Source organism: Leptonotus elevatus, chromosome 20 (genome assembly GCF_054856555.1).
Source record: "Leptonotus elevatus isolate MCC_2025b chromosome 20, RoL_Lele_1.0, whole genome shotgun sequence".
Lineage (NCBI taxonomy): Eukaryota > Metazoa > Chordata > Actinopteri > Syngnathiformes > Syngnathidae > Leptonotus > Leptonotus elevatus.
Window position 1 is genome coordinate 10894429 of NC_141258.1, and position 15904 is coordinate 10910332.

General features: G+C 41.1%; 3 protein-coding genes and 1 pseudogene across 6 annotated transcripts; 1 reads left to right on the forward strand and 3 right to left on the reverse strand.

The window, feature by feature from the left end:
- Window positions 1-616: 616 nt before the first annotated feature.
- Window positions 617-2965, reverse strand: LOC147157018 (solute carrier family 2, facilitated glucose transporter member 11 pseudogene; annotated as a pseudogene).
- A 1554-nt stretch (window positions 2966-4519) lies between these two features.
- LOC147157019 (solute carrier family 2, facilitated glucose transporter member 11-like) lies at window positions 4520-7317 on the reverse strand. 2 transcript variants are annotated; one of them, XM_086064699.1, is made up of 2 exons: window positions 5802-7317; window positions 4520-5726 (listed from the first exon to the last, which is right to left on the reverse strand). In XM_086064699.1, exons 1-2 carry the CDS (start codon window positions 7126-7128, stop codon window positions 5356-5358), a joined length of 1698 nt encoding a protein of 565 aa, XP_085920825.1. In that variant the 5' UTR covers window positions 7129-7317; the 3' UTR covers window positions 4520-5355. The 2 variants fall into 2 exon arrangements, with proteins under 2 accessions (XP_085920825.1, XP_085920826.1); XM_086064700.1 differs by having other exon boundaries at window positions 4520-6559; window positions 6640-6703.
- LOC147157020 (uncharacterized) lies at window positions 7290-10358 on the forward strand. 3 transcript variants are annotated; one of them, XM_086064703.1, is made up of 7 exons: window positions 7290-7401; window positions 7868-8011; window positions 8123-8272; window positions 8398-8500; window positions 8856-9009; window positions 9098-9239; window positions 9331-10353. In XM_086064703.1, coding segments are annotated over exons 1-7 (798 nt in total). In that variant the 5' UTR covers window positions 7290-7399; the 3' UTR covers window positions 9434-10353. The 3 variants fall into 3 exon arrangements, with proteins under 3 accessions (XP_085920829.1, XP_085920830.1, XP_085920828.1); XM_086064704.1 differs by having other exon boundaries at window positions 7374-7488; window positions 9098-9257; window positions 9331-10358; XM_086064702.1 differs by having other exon boundaries at window positions 7374-7488.
- Window positions 10205-14532, reverse strand: lcmt1 (leucine carboxyl methyltransferase 1). The gene is made up of 12 exons (XM_086064701.1): window positions 14468-14532; window positions 14156-14249; window positions 13972-14063; window positions 13766-13887; window positions 13600-13676; window positions 13348-13409; window positions 13149-13251; window positions 12928-13048; window positions 12703-12804; window positions 11574-11665; window positions 10691-10788; window positions 10205-10605 (listed from the first exon to the last, which is right to left on the reverse strand). The coding sequence occupies exons 2-12, from the start codon at window positions 14239-14241 to the stop codon at window positions 10583-10585; spliced, it is 978 nt and encodes a 325-aa protein (XP_085920827.1). The 5' UTR covers window positions 14242-14249; window positions 14468-14532; the 3' UTR covers window positions 10205-10582.
- Window positions 14533-15904: the final 1372 nt, after the last annotated feature.

The window sequence follows — 15904 nt, forward strand, 5'->3', positions numbered from 1 at the left end:
TATCTTGCTCAAGGATACTTCGACATGGTCACAATGGCATTGGGTCGAACCTATAACCTTTGGATTGGGTGACGACCACCATAAAACTGAGCCACGCCGCCCCCAAACATAACATAGGTCAAATATATTACAGTCGACGTGTTTTTCGTCTTTGGTGCCTATATCAACAAACCACTCTTTAAAACAGGTTGTGTGTTCATAGTTAATAGCTCTTATCTATTTTGCGCTCCACTTGTGGTTGCCCAAGGAAACTCATTACCGTCTACCCTGTCAAGGAGAAAGATGTGGAGAAAAGCACGAATGATGGAAACTCACAATGTTCTTTCTACAAGTACTGACCCTTAATCAGCACTTAGCCAGCAAAAACTTCAGGTGCAGATTGGAACACCCCATTATTATTATGTATTTGTTTGACAGGATATGCTAGTGATGCTTGAGGCTTGGGTCTTCTTCAGGCACAGAAAAACTAAAATAATTTCCAACCTGGAATTCCAATTGTACTTTGTAAAAACATTGATCAGGCTTGAGTACGTTTGTTTTGAGTCTCATATTTGGATTAACTAATTACAATAGTGACATCTAGTGGCATGGTTAAAATGAACACGGTGCAATAAAATGCTAAGATAGACTGACTTTATTGCCATAAATGATTCTATAAATTCCCAGCTGGTAGCAGGTGCAGTGCCAGGTTTACACAACAATCAAACCAAACTATGCACAATCGTACATTTTGTAAATTGTCTCATTTCAGTGCACGATCATTGCATTTATGTTGTCTGAGACTTTTATGTTCAAAGTTAATATAATCACTCATTTATTTTTATAAATCACATGCTGACACTACAGAGTCAATGGTAATGTGATTTTTTTTTTTAACAAATGACTTCAGTAACACTCCTAAATTCTTTCTCTCTCTCCTTTGTTTTTGGTTTTTGTTTTTGTCATGAGCAAAGGACCTTGCGTTACACACTCTAATGTGTGGGAAATTAACCAATAGCAAAAACAGTACCAACTAAGCTAAAAATCTCACAGATTAAAGAAAACAGTATCATCTAGTGGCAATTTTCATATGCATATAGGTCGGACTAGATTTCCAAAATACATGCATTAATAATATACAACACACTAGATCGCATTAATATTCATCTTATAATAATATAGAGCACAAGAATGACAAATTGCTTTGATTAGAGGCTGGAGCAAGATGCATGATTTTCAGATACCATTCAGTGGGTATAACCGTAGCTGTGATTTCCATAATTATATCTTAACTGGGGCATAAAATAACCACACGTCCTTTCAGTCTCATTTCCCATGCTAACTTCATCAATCATGAACTTATCTGCCTCCTCCTCCTTCCTCACCAGGCTCTCCTATCCGTCTGTTTTTTTTATCAAACTTTGTTGTGATCTCAGCCAGGGTCTTGCCTTTCGTCTCTGTGAACGTGAGGCCAAAAAACACGGCCGACAGCAAACACACAGCAAAGAACGGCAGGAGGCAGAGGTTGGCCAGACTGCGGACGATGAAGGGAAAAATCATCCCCACGAGGAGAAGACTGAGCCACATTAGCGATCCGGCGACCATGTACGCTGCCGGCCGGGCTGACTGGTCAAAGATTTCCGCCGGTAGGACGCCTGTCACACCTGCTGGGCCCAAGCCGAAGCTAAGGATGAAAGCGAACACGCATGCCATACTGAGATATTGCATCCCTTCTACACCTTGTTTTTGGAGTGAGAGGGCAACAGTGAAGACAATAGACCAGCACGACATGAGAGCGTAGCCCCCAACAAGAAGACACTTTCGGCCCACTCGTTCAATCAGGAGATTACTCAGGATGGAAGCTGTCAGTTCAGATGCTCCAGTGCCAATGGTGGCATATTGGACTTTATCTGCAGGGATGCCCGCTTGAAGAAATATGTAGGACGCGTAGAAGTAGATGGAGTCATTGCCACACAGCATCATGGCACTGCTTGCCACCATGACCGTTCGGAGTTGACATCTTAGGTCACGATCCTTAAATAGTGACCAGGGTGTCTTTGCAGAAGCTGCCAATCCAGAATCAGTATACATCTGCTGTTCTTCAAGCATTTCCTTCATTTCTGAAGTTGAAACCACGCCACCACGGAGTCTTTCAAGCGCCCGGACGCATGCTTCCTTGTCTCCCCTGTCAATGAGCAGGTATCTGGGGCTTTCAGGAAACCAGGGTAGCGTCAGCATCTGGATCAACCCTGGAAGCATGTTGCTGGCTAGTAAGTAAGGCCAGAGAGGTTCTGCTCCCAACACCGCGGTCAGTCCCACAACTTGACCTGAGAAAATTCCTAATGCAGTGAAGCCAGCTGAGGAAAAAGCCACAGCTCCCCTGAGGTGTTTGGGGGCGCTTTCGCCAAAGTACATCGGCTGGACATTCATGCTGACTCCTGAATTAATTCCCACAAGGAAACGGGCGAAGATGATCATCTCGAATGATCTTGCGAACCTGCATAGCAGAAAAAACAGACCCCCAACAAACAAAAAAAAGTTGTTAAAAAGGAGAGAATTCTTCCTTCCAAAGCGGACCGCCATTGGACCGGCGAGCAAGGCCCCGATCAGACCTCCCAGTGAGAAAGCTGAGACAATAAGAGTCCAAACGAAAGTCACATGGGCAGTATCCAAGCCTGTGCCCCAGCGTGCCATATAGGTATTATTGATAAAAGTCTGGATGTAGCTGGTCGGCGCGTTAATGGCTGAAATATTGTATCCATACTGAAAGGTGCCTCCGATGGCTGCCGAGCACACTGTCAGTGCTAGAGTTTTGGAAGTTGATTTGCTGGTTTCTTCTGGTTCCGCAGTTCCTGCTGGCTTCATGAGAGGCATGGTAGTACTTTGAATGATCTAGTAAAATAATAAAACTGTACAAAAGATGATACAATTTTGGTCTTGCACTACTTCTCTTCCCATATGAGGACCTGTGTCTGTCCAGGCATTTATGCACAGACAGTGAAACATTTGTTTTCACTAAATGTTCAAGGACAGTTATATATAAACCCTCTTTCATTGGGTAGTTACATATAAACACCATTACCAGTGTTGCTTAACTTAGCTTAAACATAAATTAAATGGTTTGTGTGATGACCTTCAAGGTCCAAAGTTAGGCCAATTTGACTTACAGCCAAAAGTAAAGAAAGTCTTCCAAAAATAATTAATCCATTTTAAAATTAAGACAAATACTTTCTCAGTGTTAGTGTTGATCTTGGCATAGTAGCTACTTCACAAAGTTATGTCAACTTTAATTTGACTAAATCAACGGTAGCAGCCAAGTAGTGCGAGTTCCGGTTGTTAAAAATCTATTAATTAGTAATCAAATCCACACAACCGACCTGGTTCTTAACCGACACTCCCTTCAAAATAATTGAAACAGTGAGGCCAATTCCTTCACTTTTGCCATAGACTGAAAACATTTGGCTTTGACACAAATACAGTACATGATCATGAACAAAAAACATGAGACAAAAGATCAACATTTCAACTTTTATTTCCAGGCAATGGTCTTTTATCTGGATTTGAGAAACAACTTGGATTCAGTCAGTACTGACTGACTGATGGACACCCATTTTGCTGATGAATATCTTTGACGGGAATATGTTTAAAAATGACAAACTAAGGAATGATGGACAAGGGTTTTCGTTAGTTTCGTCAGTGTAATCGCCGAACTTCCACCTCTGTCTACCATCACCTTTTTAATCCACCCATTTTTATTCTTTAAAACGTCAATCTTAAATATTTCTTGACAATAATATATTATATGCGACCTTGCTAGTCTAAACATGACAATCTGATTAATATTACATTTGTGGAATATGAGTTATGAAGCAAAATTTTGGTTAATATTGCGTTAGTGGAGTATGGGTTAAGCATCAAAATCCAGCAGTTTTTATCAATATCAGAAGGCAGCCATTTTGCCACTTGCTGTTGACTGAAGATGGCATCAAAGTTGCTCAGGGCTCAGGCAACGACCAATTACAGCTCAACTTCAGAAAACAGGTGATCTGTGATTGGTTGTTGCCTGAGCCCTTGAACAACTTTGATATCATCTTCAGTCAACAGCAAATGGCAAAATGGCTGCCTTCTGATATTGATTAAAAACTGCTGGATTTTGAGGCTTAACTCATATTCCACTAACGCAATATTAACCAAAATACCGTATTTAGAGTAGTGGGGCTGCATAGAACATATTATTGTCATTGACTTTTTCTTTAAGCATTGCAACATGTGACTGAACATTGCAACGTAAAATTTGGAGTGTTGTGTATCGAGCCAAATGTAAATAAATACCTTGAAATAAAAGCTAAACTCTTGTCCCACTCCCAGTCATCTTTTCTTAGGGGAGGGGAGTAGCAATAGGGGAGTAATATTTCGTCAAGTTTAACAATGAACCAAGTGAATCATTGGGCCTAATGTTTTCACATAGTAAGTTTTCTTATTAGAAAATAAAAGCGGTTGGATAATGGTGTTCAGCATAATAAAGAAAACAAAACAAAAACAGTAGGACGTCATCAGTTTTAATTGTTCAAGGTAAAAGTGGGAAAAATAAATATCTTTAGCATTCTGAGGTACAATATTTACACAGTACAAGAGATAGGCATGATGCATGAGCAAAACTGAAATTCATTTTTTTTTTTTTACATTACTCATTCTTTTGGACAAACAGTTTCAAGATATCCTAATAGTGAGCAGAATATGTCCCTTTTGTCATGTGATTGATTCGCAAATATAACCTGATAACGAAACATACAGAAGTAGCAGCAGCTGAGCCATGATCTACTTACTGCATCTCATTCAAATTACAGTACAGTATTGATTCGTGATTGTGAGGTTTGTATTTGGCACCGAGAGGTTAACAATTGACACAGAAATGTATTCATGAACTTGAGCAACACAATGCTGCTCGTTCAATTGAAACCTCGTAAAATCTATACTATAAATGATTACACAGATCCAAGTACATAGTGTCACGGTCTCCGAGTGCAAACGATTCATAAATAACAAATGGCACAAAAGTTGGTGCATGATACAGAACTCAGAAGTAAAGTGCAAGTAAACATGGCTGAGTTATTTTAAACATGCGCTCAAGGGCATTTTTTTCCAATTTTACAATAATTGCAGATGTTATTTCGCATTGTAGGCATATCAGACAGGTAAGACTACAGTACAGCATATATACTTAATATCTGATTTCATAAATACAAAAAGACGACTTTTTTTTTGCTACGTCTTCCTTATAAGGTCATGAAGCATAAACCAAAGATTATTTTGGTTGCGATGCAGCAAGCACTTTTGCATAGAGAGTTTTTTTAAGATGGCTACAGTTCCCTGATTTCAGTCTTCAGGGTCAAGACCTTCTGCTAAAGAACTGAAGCTGGTGACTTCCTCGTGCACGTCGGGATCATCCACCGGCTCATCCACCTGCTTTTCCCGCATCTTCCGTCCGTTCTTCTTGTCAAACTCTGCGGTGATCTCAGCCAGGCTCTTGCCTTTCGTCTCTGGCATCGTGAGCCCCAAAAACACGGCCGACAGCAAACACACGGCCAAGAACGGCAGAAAGCAGATGCTTCCCAGACTGCTGACGATGAAGGGAAACAACATTCCCACCAGGAACAGACTGAGCCACATTAGCGATCCGGCGACCATGTACGCTGCCGGCCGGGCAGACTGGTCAAAGATTTCCGCTGGTAGGATGCCTGTCACACCTGCTGGGCCCAAGCCGAAGCTAAGGATGAAAGCGAACACGCATGCCATACTGAGATATTGCATCCCTTCTATACCTTGTTTTTGGAGTGTGAGGGCAACTGTGAAGACGATAGACCAGCATGACATAAGAGTGTATCCCCCAAGAAGGAGACACCTGCGGCCTACACGTTCAATTAAGAGATTACTCAGGATGGAAGCTGTCAGTTCAGATGCTCCCGTGCCAATGGTGGCATATTGGACTTTATCTGCAGGGATGCCCGCCTGAAGGAATATGTAGGACGCGTAGAAGTAGATGGAGTCATTGCCACACAGCATCATGGCACTGCTTGCCACCATGACCGTTCGGAGTTGACATCTTAGGTCACGATCCTTAAATAGTGACCAGGGTGTCTTAGCAGAAGCTGCACATCCAAGATCTGAATACCTCTGCTGTTCATCAAGTATTTCTTGTATTTCCAGAACTGGAGCCACGCCGTCACGGAGTCTTGCAAGTGCCCGGACGCATGCTTCCCTGTCTCCCCTGTCAATGAGCAGGTATCTGGGGCTTTCAGGAAACCAGGGTAGCGTCACCATCTGGATCAACCCTGGAAGCATGTTGCTGGCTAGTAGGTACGGCCAGAGAGGTTCTGTTCCCAACACCTCCGTCAGTCCCACAATTTGACCCAAGAAAATCCCAAAGGCCGTAAAAACAGCGGAGGAAAATGCCACAGCTCCCCTGAGGTGTTTGGGGGCGCTTTCCCCAAAGTACATCGGCTGGACATTCATGCTGACTCCTGAATTAATTCCCACAAGGAACCGAGCAAAGATGATCATCTCGAATGATCTTGCAACCCTGCATAGCAGAACCAAAACAGAAGCTAGCATCAAAAATGAATTGTTGAAAAGTAAAGAATTTTTCCTTCCAAAGCGCACCGCCATTGGTCCAGCTAGCAGGGCCCCGAGAAGACCTCCCAATGGGAAAGCTGATACAATAAGAGTCCAAACCAGAGTCACATGGGTGGTCTCCAAGCTTGTACCACAGCGTGCTGTGTAGGTATTATTGATGAAGGTCTGGATGTAGCTGGTGGGAGAATTGATAATGGAAATATTGTATCCATACTGGAAGGTGCCTCCAATGGCAGCGGAGCAAACTGTCAGAGCAAGTGTTTTGGAACAAGATGCTTTGCCGGCTTCTTCTTCTTGCGCATTTCCTGCCGGCTTGGTGTGAGACATTGTAGTCCCACAACGGAAATCAAAATGTATAGTCTTGACAACAGTACAATTGGTCCTTGCTATCTTAATATAGCAGATGAAATGGTGACGTACCTTTGGTTTCTGGCAATCAACCTGCTGTGGAAATAACGGCGGCAATAAACGAAAATGACTATGTAATGGCTCGAGAGAATGAACGTAATAGCGCATCGTTTTCTGTCAGGAAGGAAATTATCACCATTTTGTGCTCTAATGTGTTAATACAGCAATAACAAAGCAGTATACAAATTTTACGCTGGTTTACGCGTCCTTATCCTTAAATCATATAATATAATGCGTTAGCGAAAGTATGTTTTTCCTGAAAGAACAAACGGAGGGATTTTTCTTGTGCCGGCATTACTTTTCCGCTATGTGTGCTGATTGGGTGTGTTGTGGTGACGTCTTCAGAATGCGACTGTCATTGTCGCGTGTAGGAGGATAAATGTAAGTAATCGCTGTTATGTTTGTTCATCGTTGAAATATATCCAGACCAAGCCTATCATATTAAGGAATGAGTCTTCATTTAAAACCGTGAGTCAGTCTGAAGTGGTTATTAAGTTAATACGAAGTACTTAGTTATTGCTAACGCAGATGTAGGCAACTAAGGCAAATACAAACGTTTGATAAAAAGCGCCTTCGTGGTCATGAACACGTTTTGTCATCATGTTTTAATTCAGTAATTGCAGTTCGAAATGTATCAAGACATTTCTGTCGATTGTGTTTCATGCTTTGTTTTTGTCTGTCCTACTGTCAATGTGCAAGTAAAATAGCATGAAAAGTGCCACCTAACTGACATTAACTAATAACTACAGTTGTCTTCAGAGCAGTTTTGTCTGCATGCAGACAAGCATTTTTAATATACACTTGACCATTTCAGAATTGGGAGCTAATCAAAATTATTGTCCAACAGGGCGCCTTTGCCAATCAAAAAGGACGATGATAAGAGTAAGCAAGGAGTTAAACGTAAATCTGGAGCCTCGAAAGATGGATCTGAAAAAGATCAAGGCAGAGTGAAGAGTCAAACACGACGCAGTGCTTCCAGTGGGAGCAGCAGGTCTTGAGTTTCAAAATATTTATGTGGAAGTTTTTAAACATAACAAATCATCCTGATATCCTTCAAGGGTACCTGAGAGTAAAATTATTTTCTTCCAACTTGTTGCCCCAGTTCTAGTTCCAGTAGCGGCTCTGGTTCAAGTTCCAGCTCGTCCACCAGCTCTTCCGCATCCGGTTCTTCTAATTCCCGCTCATCGTCCTCGTCATCATCCTCACCGAGCCCCAACCGACAACGACAGAACAGACGGCGCTCCAGCTCAAAGTACAGAATTCCCTGTTATATTTTAAACTAAGCCAGTAATGACTCTTTTTACTTTGATGGGGAATGTCAGACTCCTCCACAATGCATCTAAATTGATAACTGGACTGAATATTTACTAACTACAGGTCCAAATTGGTCAAGAAAGAGGATCGCGAACGACGAAAGAGGAGCCCCGCTCCAAAACCCACCAAGGTCTACCTGGGTCGGCTAACAAGAAATGTCATCAAGGTGAATGCACCAACAATCTGGTTGAGCTAATCAAGCTAAAGCTAAAGCTTCTTGGGTTACTCAAGAATAATGGATACAAATAAAAACAAAACAGCACATACTAAGTACATAAGAGTGGGCATGTTATTTAGATATATAGAGTGCTTTGCTTGTATGTTTTTTTTCCCACACAGGTTCCTTGAACACTCTAAATTGTCCATTGGTGTGACTGAAAATTGTTGTTTTGGCTATACGTGACTAACAAATGATGTCACAAAGTGTATTTGCGATGACATGACATTTGAGTAAAGGATAAAAGAGCTAATCGTCCTTATCTAACTAGCATGCATACGTTCTGTCTCTTTGCTTTGTGAAGGAACACATCCAGGAGATCTTCTCCACCTATGGCAAGATCAAGATGATTGACATGCCCCTGAACCGCATTCACCCCCATCTGTCCAAGGGCTACGCATACATCGAGTTTGAAACCCCAGAGGAAGCGGAGAGCGCACTCAAACACATGGATGGAGGTATAAGATGGTGGTGTGTGATTTAAAGGCTCCCCCAAGAGTGAAGTGGATGCTTCCTCTTTTTTTTTTTTTTTTTGTATCCTCCCAGGACAGATTGACGGTCAGGAAATTACAGTCATCGCCGTCCTGACTCCGACAGCGCGCGCCCCACCTCGGAGGATGTCCCCTCACCGCAGAATGCCGCCTCCGCCACCAATGTGGCGACGCTCTCCGCCTCGGATGAAGAGAAGGTGAGCGGCAATCCTCAGGCAAGGTCACGCGCACCATTCCGCAGCTACACTTCGAATAAATAAATAAATAAATCTCTGTCTCGTCTTTCAGGTCTCCCCGGTCGCCAAGGCGACGCTCCCCAGTCCGGCGCAGGTCCCGGTCACTTGGCCGCCGTCGCCACCGGTCACGCTCTAGTTCCAACTCCTCCCGCTAGAGATGAATATAGCCCAGCTCCCAAAAAGAGACACACAAGACACTAGAAGAGACCTTTTGTTGTGTGAATGCTGAGAGACGAGCATTAATATACAAATTGCAGGGCAACTTTTTTTCAATGTTTTTTTTCACTTGAACGCATCATTGTTGGTTTTTAGAACTGAACTGAGCAGCTGTTACTTTTCCCCAGTTCAGAATTTTTTTGTGTGTGAGGGGGGGGGGGGGGGTGTTAGATACACAACAAAGGCTCAAAGGCAAGATCAAAAACTGCACAGCATCACATCAAAGCACTTCTGCAAATGTCTAATCTGATTGCTTTTGGTCACTCCAAATGTTAAGAGGTGCTTGTGGGCATATGATAAATCAACCATTTTAGAAAACCAATTTCGTTGGCTCCCAGCGTCTCTTAGCATTCATTAGTCGTTATTTTCATGCCACAGACCATACTGCGTTCTAGTGGATAGTTGTACTTATATATTCCATTATTGCCATTTTGTGCTGTTTATCTCAATTTCTTCTACATTGTTGTGCTTTTCTATTTATATTTGTTTACTATTGTACCTTGCACAGACGAAAAATAATCTTACCAGTTTCTTAAGAGCTGTGTCACAATGTGATGTGCCTAAATGGCTATCTTGAATGTCTTATAAGGTTTTTATTTGAAATGTAATGTTCCAACTGTATATGCACAAAATATGCAGTCTGAATACTCTGATGCTGTGTTGATTTAAATAAAAATGTATATCATTTTGAGAGAAAAATGTAGGCAAAATACAGAAATCAATTTATTCAACTGATGACATTCAAATACTTCTTAGATTAAATTTTGCAGTCCTAAAATAACACTTTATAAGGAAATGCAGAAGTACAGTGTGAGTAGGAGAGTAATTTATCAATAAATAAAGGTAAAATGGCACATAAGATATTTTTTTTACTATTCCACATGGTTGAGTAGTTTTACAAATTAAACGTGAAGAGGCTTGATTGTCTTGTCTGCAACTAAACAAAACAAATATTCAAACCATCTTCACAAGTGTTAACAAGGCATGTTGCGTGATGAAAAGCTGGCGGAACAATTCCATGATGCACGTGTGATCGATAAATCCAGACTACTACACTTTTCCATGAAACAGTTGTGGAGGAAGTTCAGTCAAAATGCCAACTGGGCAAGACCTGTGGAAAAACAAGGCTGGGTTTGTAAATGGACCCACTGGCGTGTTAAGGTTATAATGAGCTAAAGAATCATAAGCATCATTACCCAAACTGAGCTTGTCCTTGGTGGCCCAGCAGATGCTGTAGTGCTGAAGGAGTTGCTGCAACAGCTCCTTCTCGTCAAGGAACTCCAGTCGCTCAATTCTGCAATGAATACGAGGAAAATATCTGTTAGAACTCAATCAAATTGGTCTGCATCGCTGTTATCCCAGACGGAAGCCTCTTATAAAAATGACTAACAAGGAAGCTTGCAGTTTGCTGAAGTCAAATTTACGACTTGGATTACAGAAAACGTCCTGCGGTCTGATGAGACCAAGGTAAAGTTAACTCATTCACTGCCATCGACGGCTATAGGCGTCCAAAATTCATTTGAACAATTTCTATTAGATTAACAATTTTCCCACTTTTGTTAACAAGAGTATGAATACCTAGATTTGTTTTTATTGTATTAGAACAGATATAAAATCTGATTAATTGTGAGTTAACTAGTGCAGGCATGCGATTAATTACGATTAAAAATGGTTATCGCCTGACACCCCTAATTTTTAATATTTTGTTTTTAAAAATGTTTTAAAGAAAAGATTATTAAAAATTAGGGGCATCAGGTGATTACAATTTGTAATCGTAATTCGCATGACTTCACTAGGTAACTCACGATTAAGCTCTCATTTTATATCTGTTCTAAATGTACAAAACAAATCTAGGCTTTCATACTCTTAACAAAAATGGAAAAAAATGTTAAACTAATAGAAATTGATCAAATAAATGTTTGATGTCTATTGCTGTCAATGGCAGTGAATGAGTTAAGCATGGTTGTGGGGCTGTCATGGACTGGGCTGTTCACTTCATTGAGCAAACCACAAATGCAGACATTTATTGTGACATTGAAGCACAGCATGATCCTCTCCCTCCAGCAGAGTGCTCACTACCTTGCCACATCCTCCTGTGGAAGCATACTGTAGACCGTCACCATGTCCAGAGCATCGGCATGATCCCAACCAGACCCGAGAAATCGATCCTTCTGCAAACAAATTTGAAAGAAGACAATGTTATGAGAATTAAATTCATTGTTTTTATCCTGGGTTGACCAAGCGTCCTCTTTTTCCCGGACATATCCACTTTTTTACATCGCATTCGGGCGTCCGGTGAGTTGTGTATAAATTCAAGAAAATGCGAGGCCGAGTCAGGGTTTATTATAATTTTGGAATTTTCATTATAGTTAGTTTTTATTTCATTTTGAGTTTTGTTTTATAAATTTAGTTCGTTTTAATTAGTTTTCAGTTAGATTTTGTTTTTAGTTATTTCAAAAATGCTTACAGTAATATCTGGACTACAAGCCGCTACTTTTCTCATTCGCATTCGACCCTGCGGCTAATACAAAGGTGCGACTTATCCATCAAATCGCAATGGGGCGGACTATAAAGTAAGCGCAAGAGTGTCAGGCAGAGCAAAACAAACCAAGTGGGCCCAAATACAGTAAAAGAGACAGAACGAGTGTGAGAGAATTTGCGCCCTCATTATGGAAAAGAAAGCGGGAACCCGGTGTGGTAACATTAAAACACCTGCGTCTTATATGTGTAACAAACTCGAGTATTCCCCAAATTTAGCTAGCGCGGCTTATAGTCAGGTGCGCCTAGTACCGTATTTTTTTACAACCATAATATTATAAGGCGCAGTCACAGTGACGGGTGCTATTTCTGTGTTTAACACACACATAAGGCGCACCGCATTTTACTGTTTATAACTTCCTAAGATCTTTAGCTCACTGGTGATGCTGTGCTGCCAAATCGAAGGGTATGGGTTCGATCCCGACTCGAGTTTAGTTATAATGTATAGCATCTTTGAGTGAATATTTTAATATTATTTAAATAAATCAAGGCCGGGCCAAGTGTCCTCTTTTTTTTTGGACATGAAAATGTGGTCATACTAATTGGGTGTTTGAAGTGTCCGACCTCACAATCCCGTGAGAAATTACACAACCAAGTCCATCTTTAATCTTCCTATTTCTGAAACTTTGAGCTGTTTGTACACTTCTGAGGCATAATTTCATAAGATTACCTGAGAGTCCAGAGATTGGCAGACTTCGACACCAGCCAGCGTGCAATGACGCCGCTGCAAGTTCTCAATCATCACCTGGCCAAAACGGTCTCTCATGTTCACCTGGACACACACACCTTTCAGATTATCCCAAGACGAACACCCGCTGGACTCCTCGTTGGATACATGCTCACTTTTGACCGACACGTCAAGTGCTACCTTGACTTGAAAATGTATTCATGTTACCTGTTCGTAGTTGATGAACATGGCGGTGTGAAAGGTGTCAGCAGCCCAGTGAACTAAATTGCAGGACTGAGTGGGCGTCATGTAGACCAGCACACATTCTGAAAGCAGCAACGTAGGCAATCTAGAAGACAAAATGGCACACAGTTTGCAATCACCCGCTGGACGCAAGTGCGTTTTCATCTTCAATACAGAGATGAAACCCACATTTCATGCTCACATACTCTGGATTAAGATGGAACTTTTTCAGCTTTTCGTCCAAAATAGCTATGTCTCGGAGGTCGGCGCCGATGATGCAAAATCGATCGGAGTCAAGGCTGTGGGCGTCTGAGGAAATAAAGGCACATAAGTATTGATTGATAATATTTCTTGAAATCAAGTAAAATGTCATTTATTGACATTGACATAAGGTTGGAGGTTTACCTAGGAGCAAGGAATCTGTTGAATGGGTTTCGATGATAGGCTTGGACAAGTGTGGTTTAGTCCTAGTTGAATAAAACAAACATTAGAATGCTGTAGCTCAAATCAGATACAATTATATTTGATATGCCATAAAATGTATATTATATATAATGCATTAATGTCCAAGCTCACACATTGCCATACTGATTCTAATCAAGTCTCAGTGTTACAGAGAACGATGAAAATAAATGCAAAACAACCTGGTTATCTTACTTTATGTTGTGTATTTTCCTGGCCACAACAGTAGGAAAGTCAACTTCAAAATACTTCTTGGGCAAAAGATCTTCATCCTGTTACAAACACACAATATTCTCATGTATTTAAAGTTTGCTGTGGATGATGACGATGATCATTTACACTTAATAGCTATCAAACAGACCTTAAGTCTCCAGAAGGCGGTGTCCAGCCCAGCACCTAGGTTGATTACTTGACAGTCACGTCCTGTTTTCCTTATGAATGCATCAAGAAGATGGTTGACACCTTTAACACGGCCATAATAACCTGTCAGACAAGACAAAAAAAAAAAAGTGATAAACACACAGGCTATATAACGTTACAGACCCTGATCATGCCAACACTATTTACCTCTATTGATTTCAGGTGCCTTCCGCTCACCAACAGATCTCACAAAATACTGGATGTAAGGGTCTTTCCAGTAGCCTTTACTAATGGCAAACCTATAAATCAGACATCATTTAAATTTAACATACCATAGAGGAATTTAGGAGAGCTACACACACCACTGCAGGATTCCAAGCACAAACTTCACCTTTTGCACGCCGTGGCATCATCGCACGTCGCCCTCACTGCTTCATCGGAAGTATCAGTGTCCGTGAAGGGGTGCCGAGTTGCCATGAACGATCCTAAATGCAACGTTTAATTAACTTAAACATCGACTCTACCATTGCACACTTTATTCCTCTGCAGAAGGCTAGCTGACAGGCTAATGTCGCTAGCACGTTGTCCTTACTACACAAGACAAGGATAATTACAACTAAATGTAAATCCACTGACAGTTTACTCGGTTATTAGAATAACGTGATCACCGCGACAGTAATCGAAATAGATGGTATGTAATTACTGTTCAAAGTAGAACTCGTTGAGAATCATGCTTGCGGAACGATAGCAATAACGTGTTAAAACGGTGACTTTTTGACCGGAAATAATACGCAGGTGTTTCTTCTTCGTTGGTATTTATTGGCGGCTGGTAAGCATCTATTTGCGTTACCGCTTTCTAGCGGACTGGGGCGTTGAATAATGGAGGAAAACAGAAAATAAAACAATGTATATATGTCATACTGTATTAATTTTATTTTTTGAATTTTTTTTTATAATGTAATTTGAGAATACATAGATGTCCTAAAAGTGTTATATATTGAAGTTGGATTGGCTTGAATTATTCAAATTATGCTGAAGGAGGTTATAATATAAAATAAGTACAAAAATAAATAAAAATAAGAGTATGAATCAATCAATTTTTTTTTTTTAAACGAACAAAAAATATAACATTGCTCCCAGCTAATTTTGACCACTGGCACCCACGTGAACACCGGCCGGCTTTTAAAGGTGCGTCTCATCTGCATGTTGCGACTTTGTGATTTGTTGATTTGTGGCTGCATCGCGCTCTGAAGCAAGCGGACATTTAGTCTGGCACACCTGCCATTAGGGCTGTGCCGCCCCCCACCCTCAGCCAACTTGACCAACTCCTCGTCCTCCAGACAAACATCACGCTGTTTCGAGATATTCACACACACGCACCCCCCCCCCCACACACACACACACACACAAACAAGCACTCAGATATTCACATGTCCAAAGCCCGTTCCTCCGACGTCCACGGGGAGGCAGTGTTACTGTCTCCATTGAACAGGAACGAGCCGTTTCTCTTTTAGAATTGGACATTGAAAAACAGAAATCGAGTCTTTATCTGACCTTCCATCATGTGTTTATTTTGCACAAGTCGGGAAACAAGATGCGACCTTAGTTTGTTTCCCTTGAGCTTGTTTTGCTGTCACTCGAAAGACACTCTTCTTCTGCTGTTAAATTTTCTTCTTCTGCGCCATTTAAGAATTAAAGAATTACAACTGTAATTTAACAAAAGGGTCTGAGTGACAGAACAAAAAAATCAAAGCATCACATACCGTCCACTTGTTTAAAAATTGTATAATAATAATTGTATACAGTACTGTAATAGTATATAGTTTAAAATTATATTTACAAGTTGAAATGGTTTGATCCATTAAAAAATAAAAGAGGAAGGAAGAATGTAGAATAATAATATCCTATTGTGGAAAATTTGAGAATTCTACTGTAAAAACGGGGAATGCGGGAACTCTTGGAATGTTGAAAGTAGTTCCATCCATCCATCCATTTTCTGTACCGCTTGTCCTCACAAGGGTCGCGGGGGTTGCTGGAGCCTATCCCAGCTGGCTTCGGGCAGTAGGCGGGGTACACCCTGAACTGGTTGCCAGCCAATCGCAGGGCGTTGAAAGTAGTTCCCAAAGTGATTTGAATGAGC

Excerpts from the sequence above, each read along its gene's own strand:
- LOC147157019 (XM_086064699.1), bottom strand. The coding sequence starts at position 7,128 with ATGCGCTATTACGTTCATTCTCTCGAGCCATTACATAGTCATTTTCGT. Across the intron at positions 5,727-5,801 it reads CCTCACACTCCAAAAACAAG|GTGTGACAGGCATCCTACCA; the intron begins GTATAGAAGGGA and ends TGGGCCCAGCAG.
- LOC147157020 (XM_086064702.1), top strand. The coding sequence starts at position 7,469 with ATGAGTCTTCATTTAAAACC. Across the intron at positions 7,489-7,867 it reads ATGAGTCTTCATTTAAAACC|GGCGCCTTTGCCAATCAAAA; the intron begins GTGAGTCAGTCT and ends ATTGTCCAACAG. Across the intron at positions 9,010-9,097 it reads ACTCAAACACATGGATGGAG|GACAGATTGACGGTCAGGAA; the intron begins GTATAAGATGGT and ends GTATCCTCCCAG.
- lcmt1 (XM_086064701.1), bottom strand. The coding sequence starts at position 14,241 with ATGGCAACTCGGCACCCCTTCACGGACACTGATACTTCCGATGAAGCA. Across the intron at positions 13,888-13,971 it reads GGCACCTGAAATCAATAGAG|GTTATTATGGCCGTGTTAAA; the intron begins GTAAATAGTGTT and ends CTTGTCTGACAG. Across the intron at positions 10,606-10,690 it reads CAAGGACAAGCTCAGTTTGG|GTCTTGCCCAGTTGGCATTT; the intron begins GTAATGATGCTT and ends GTTTTTCCACAG.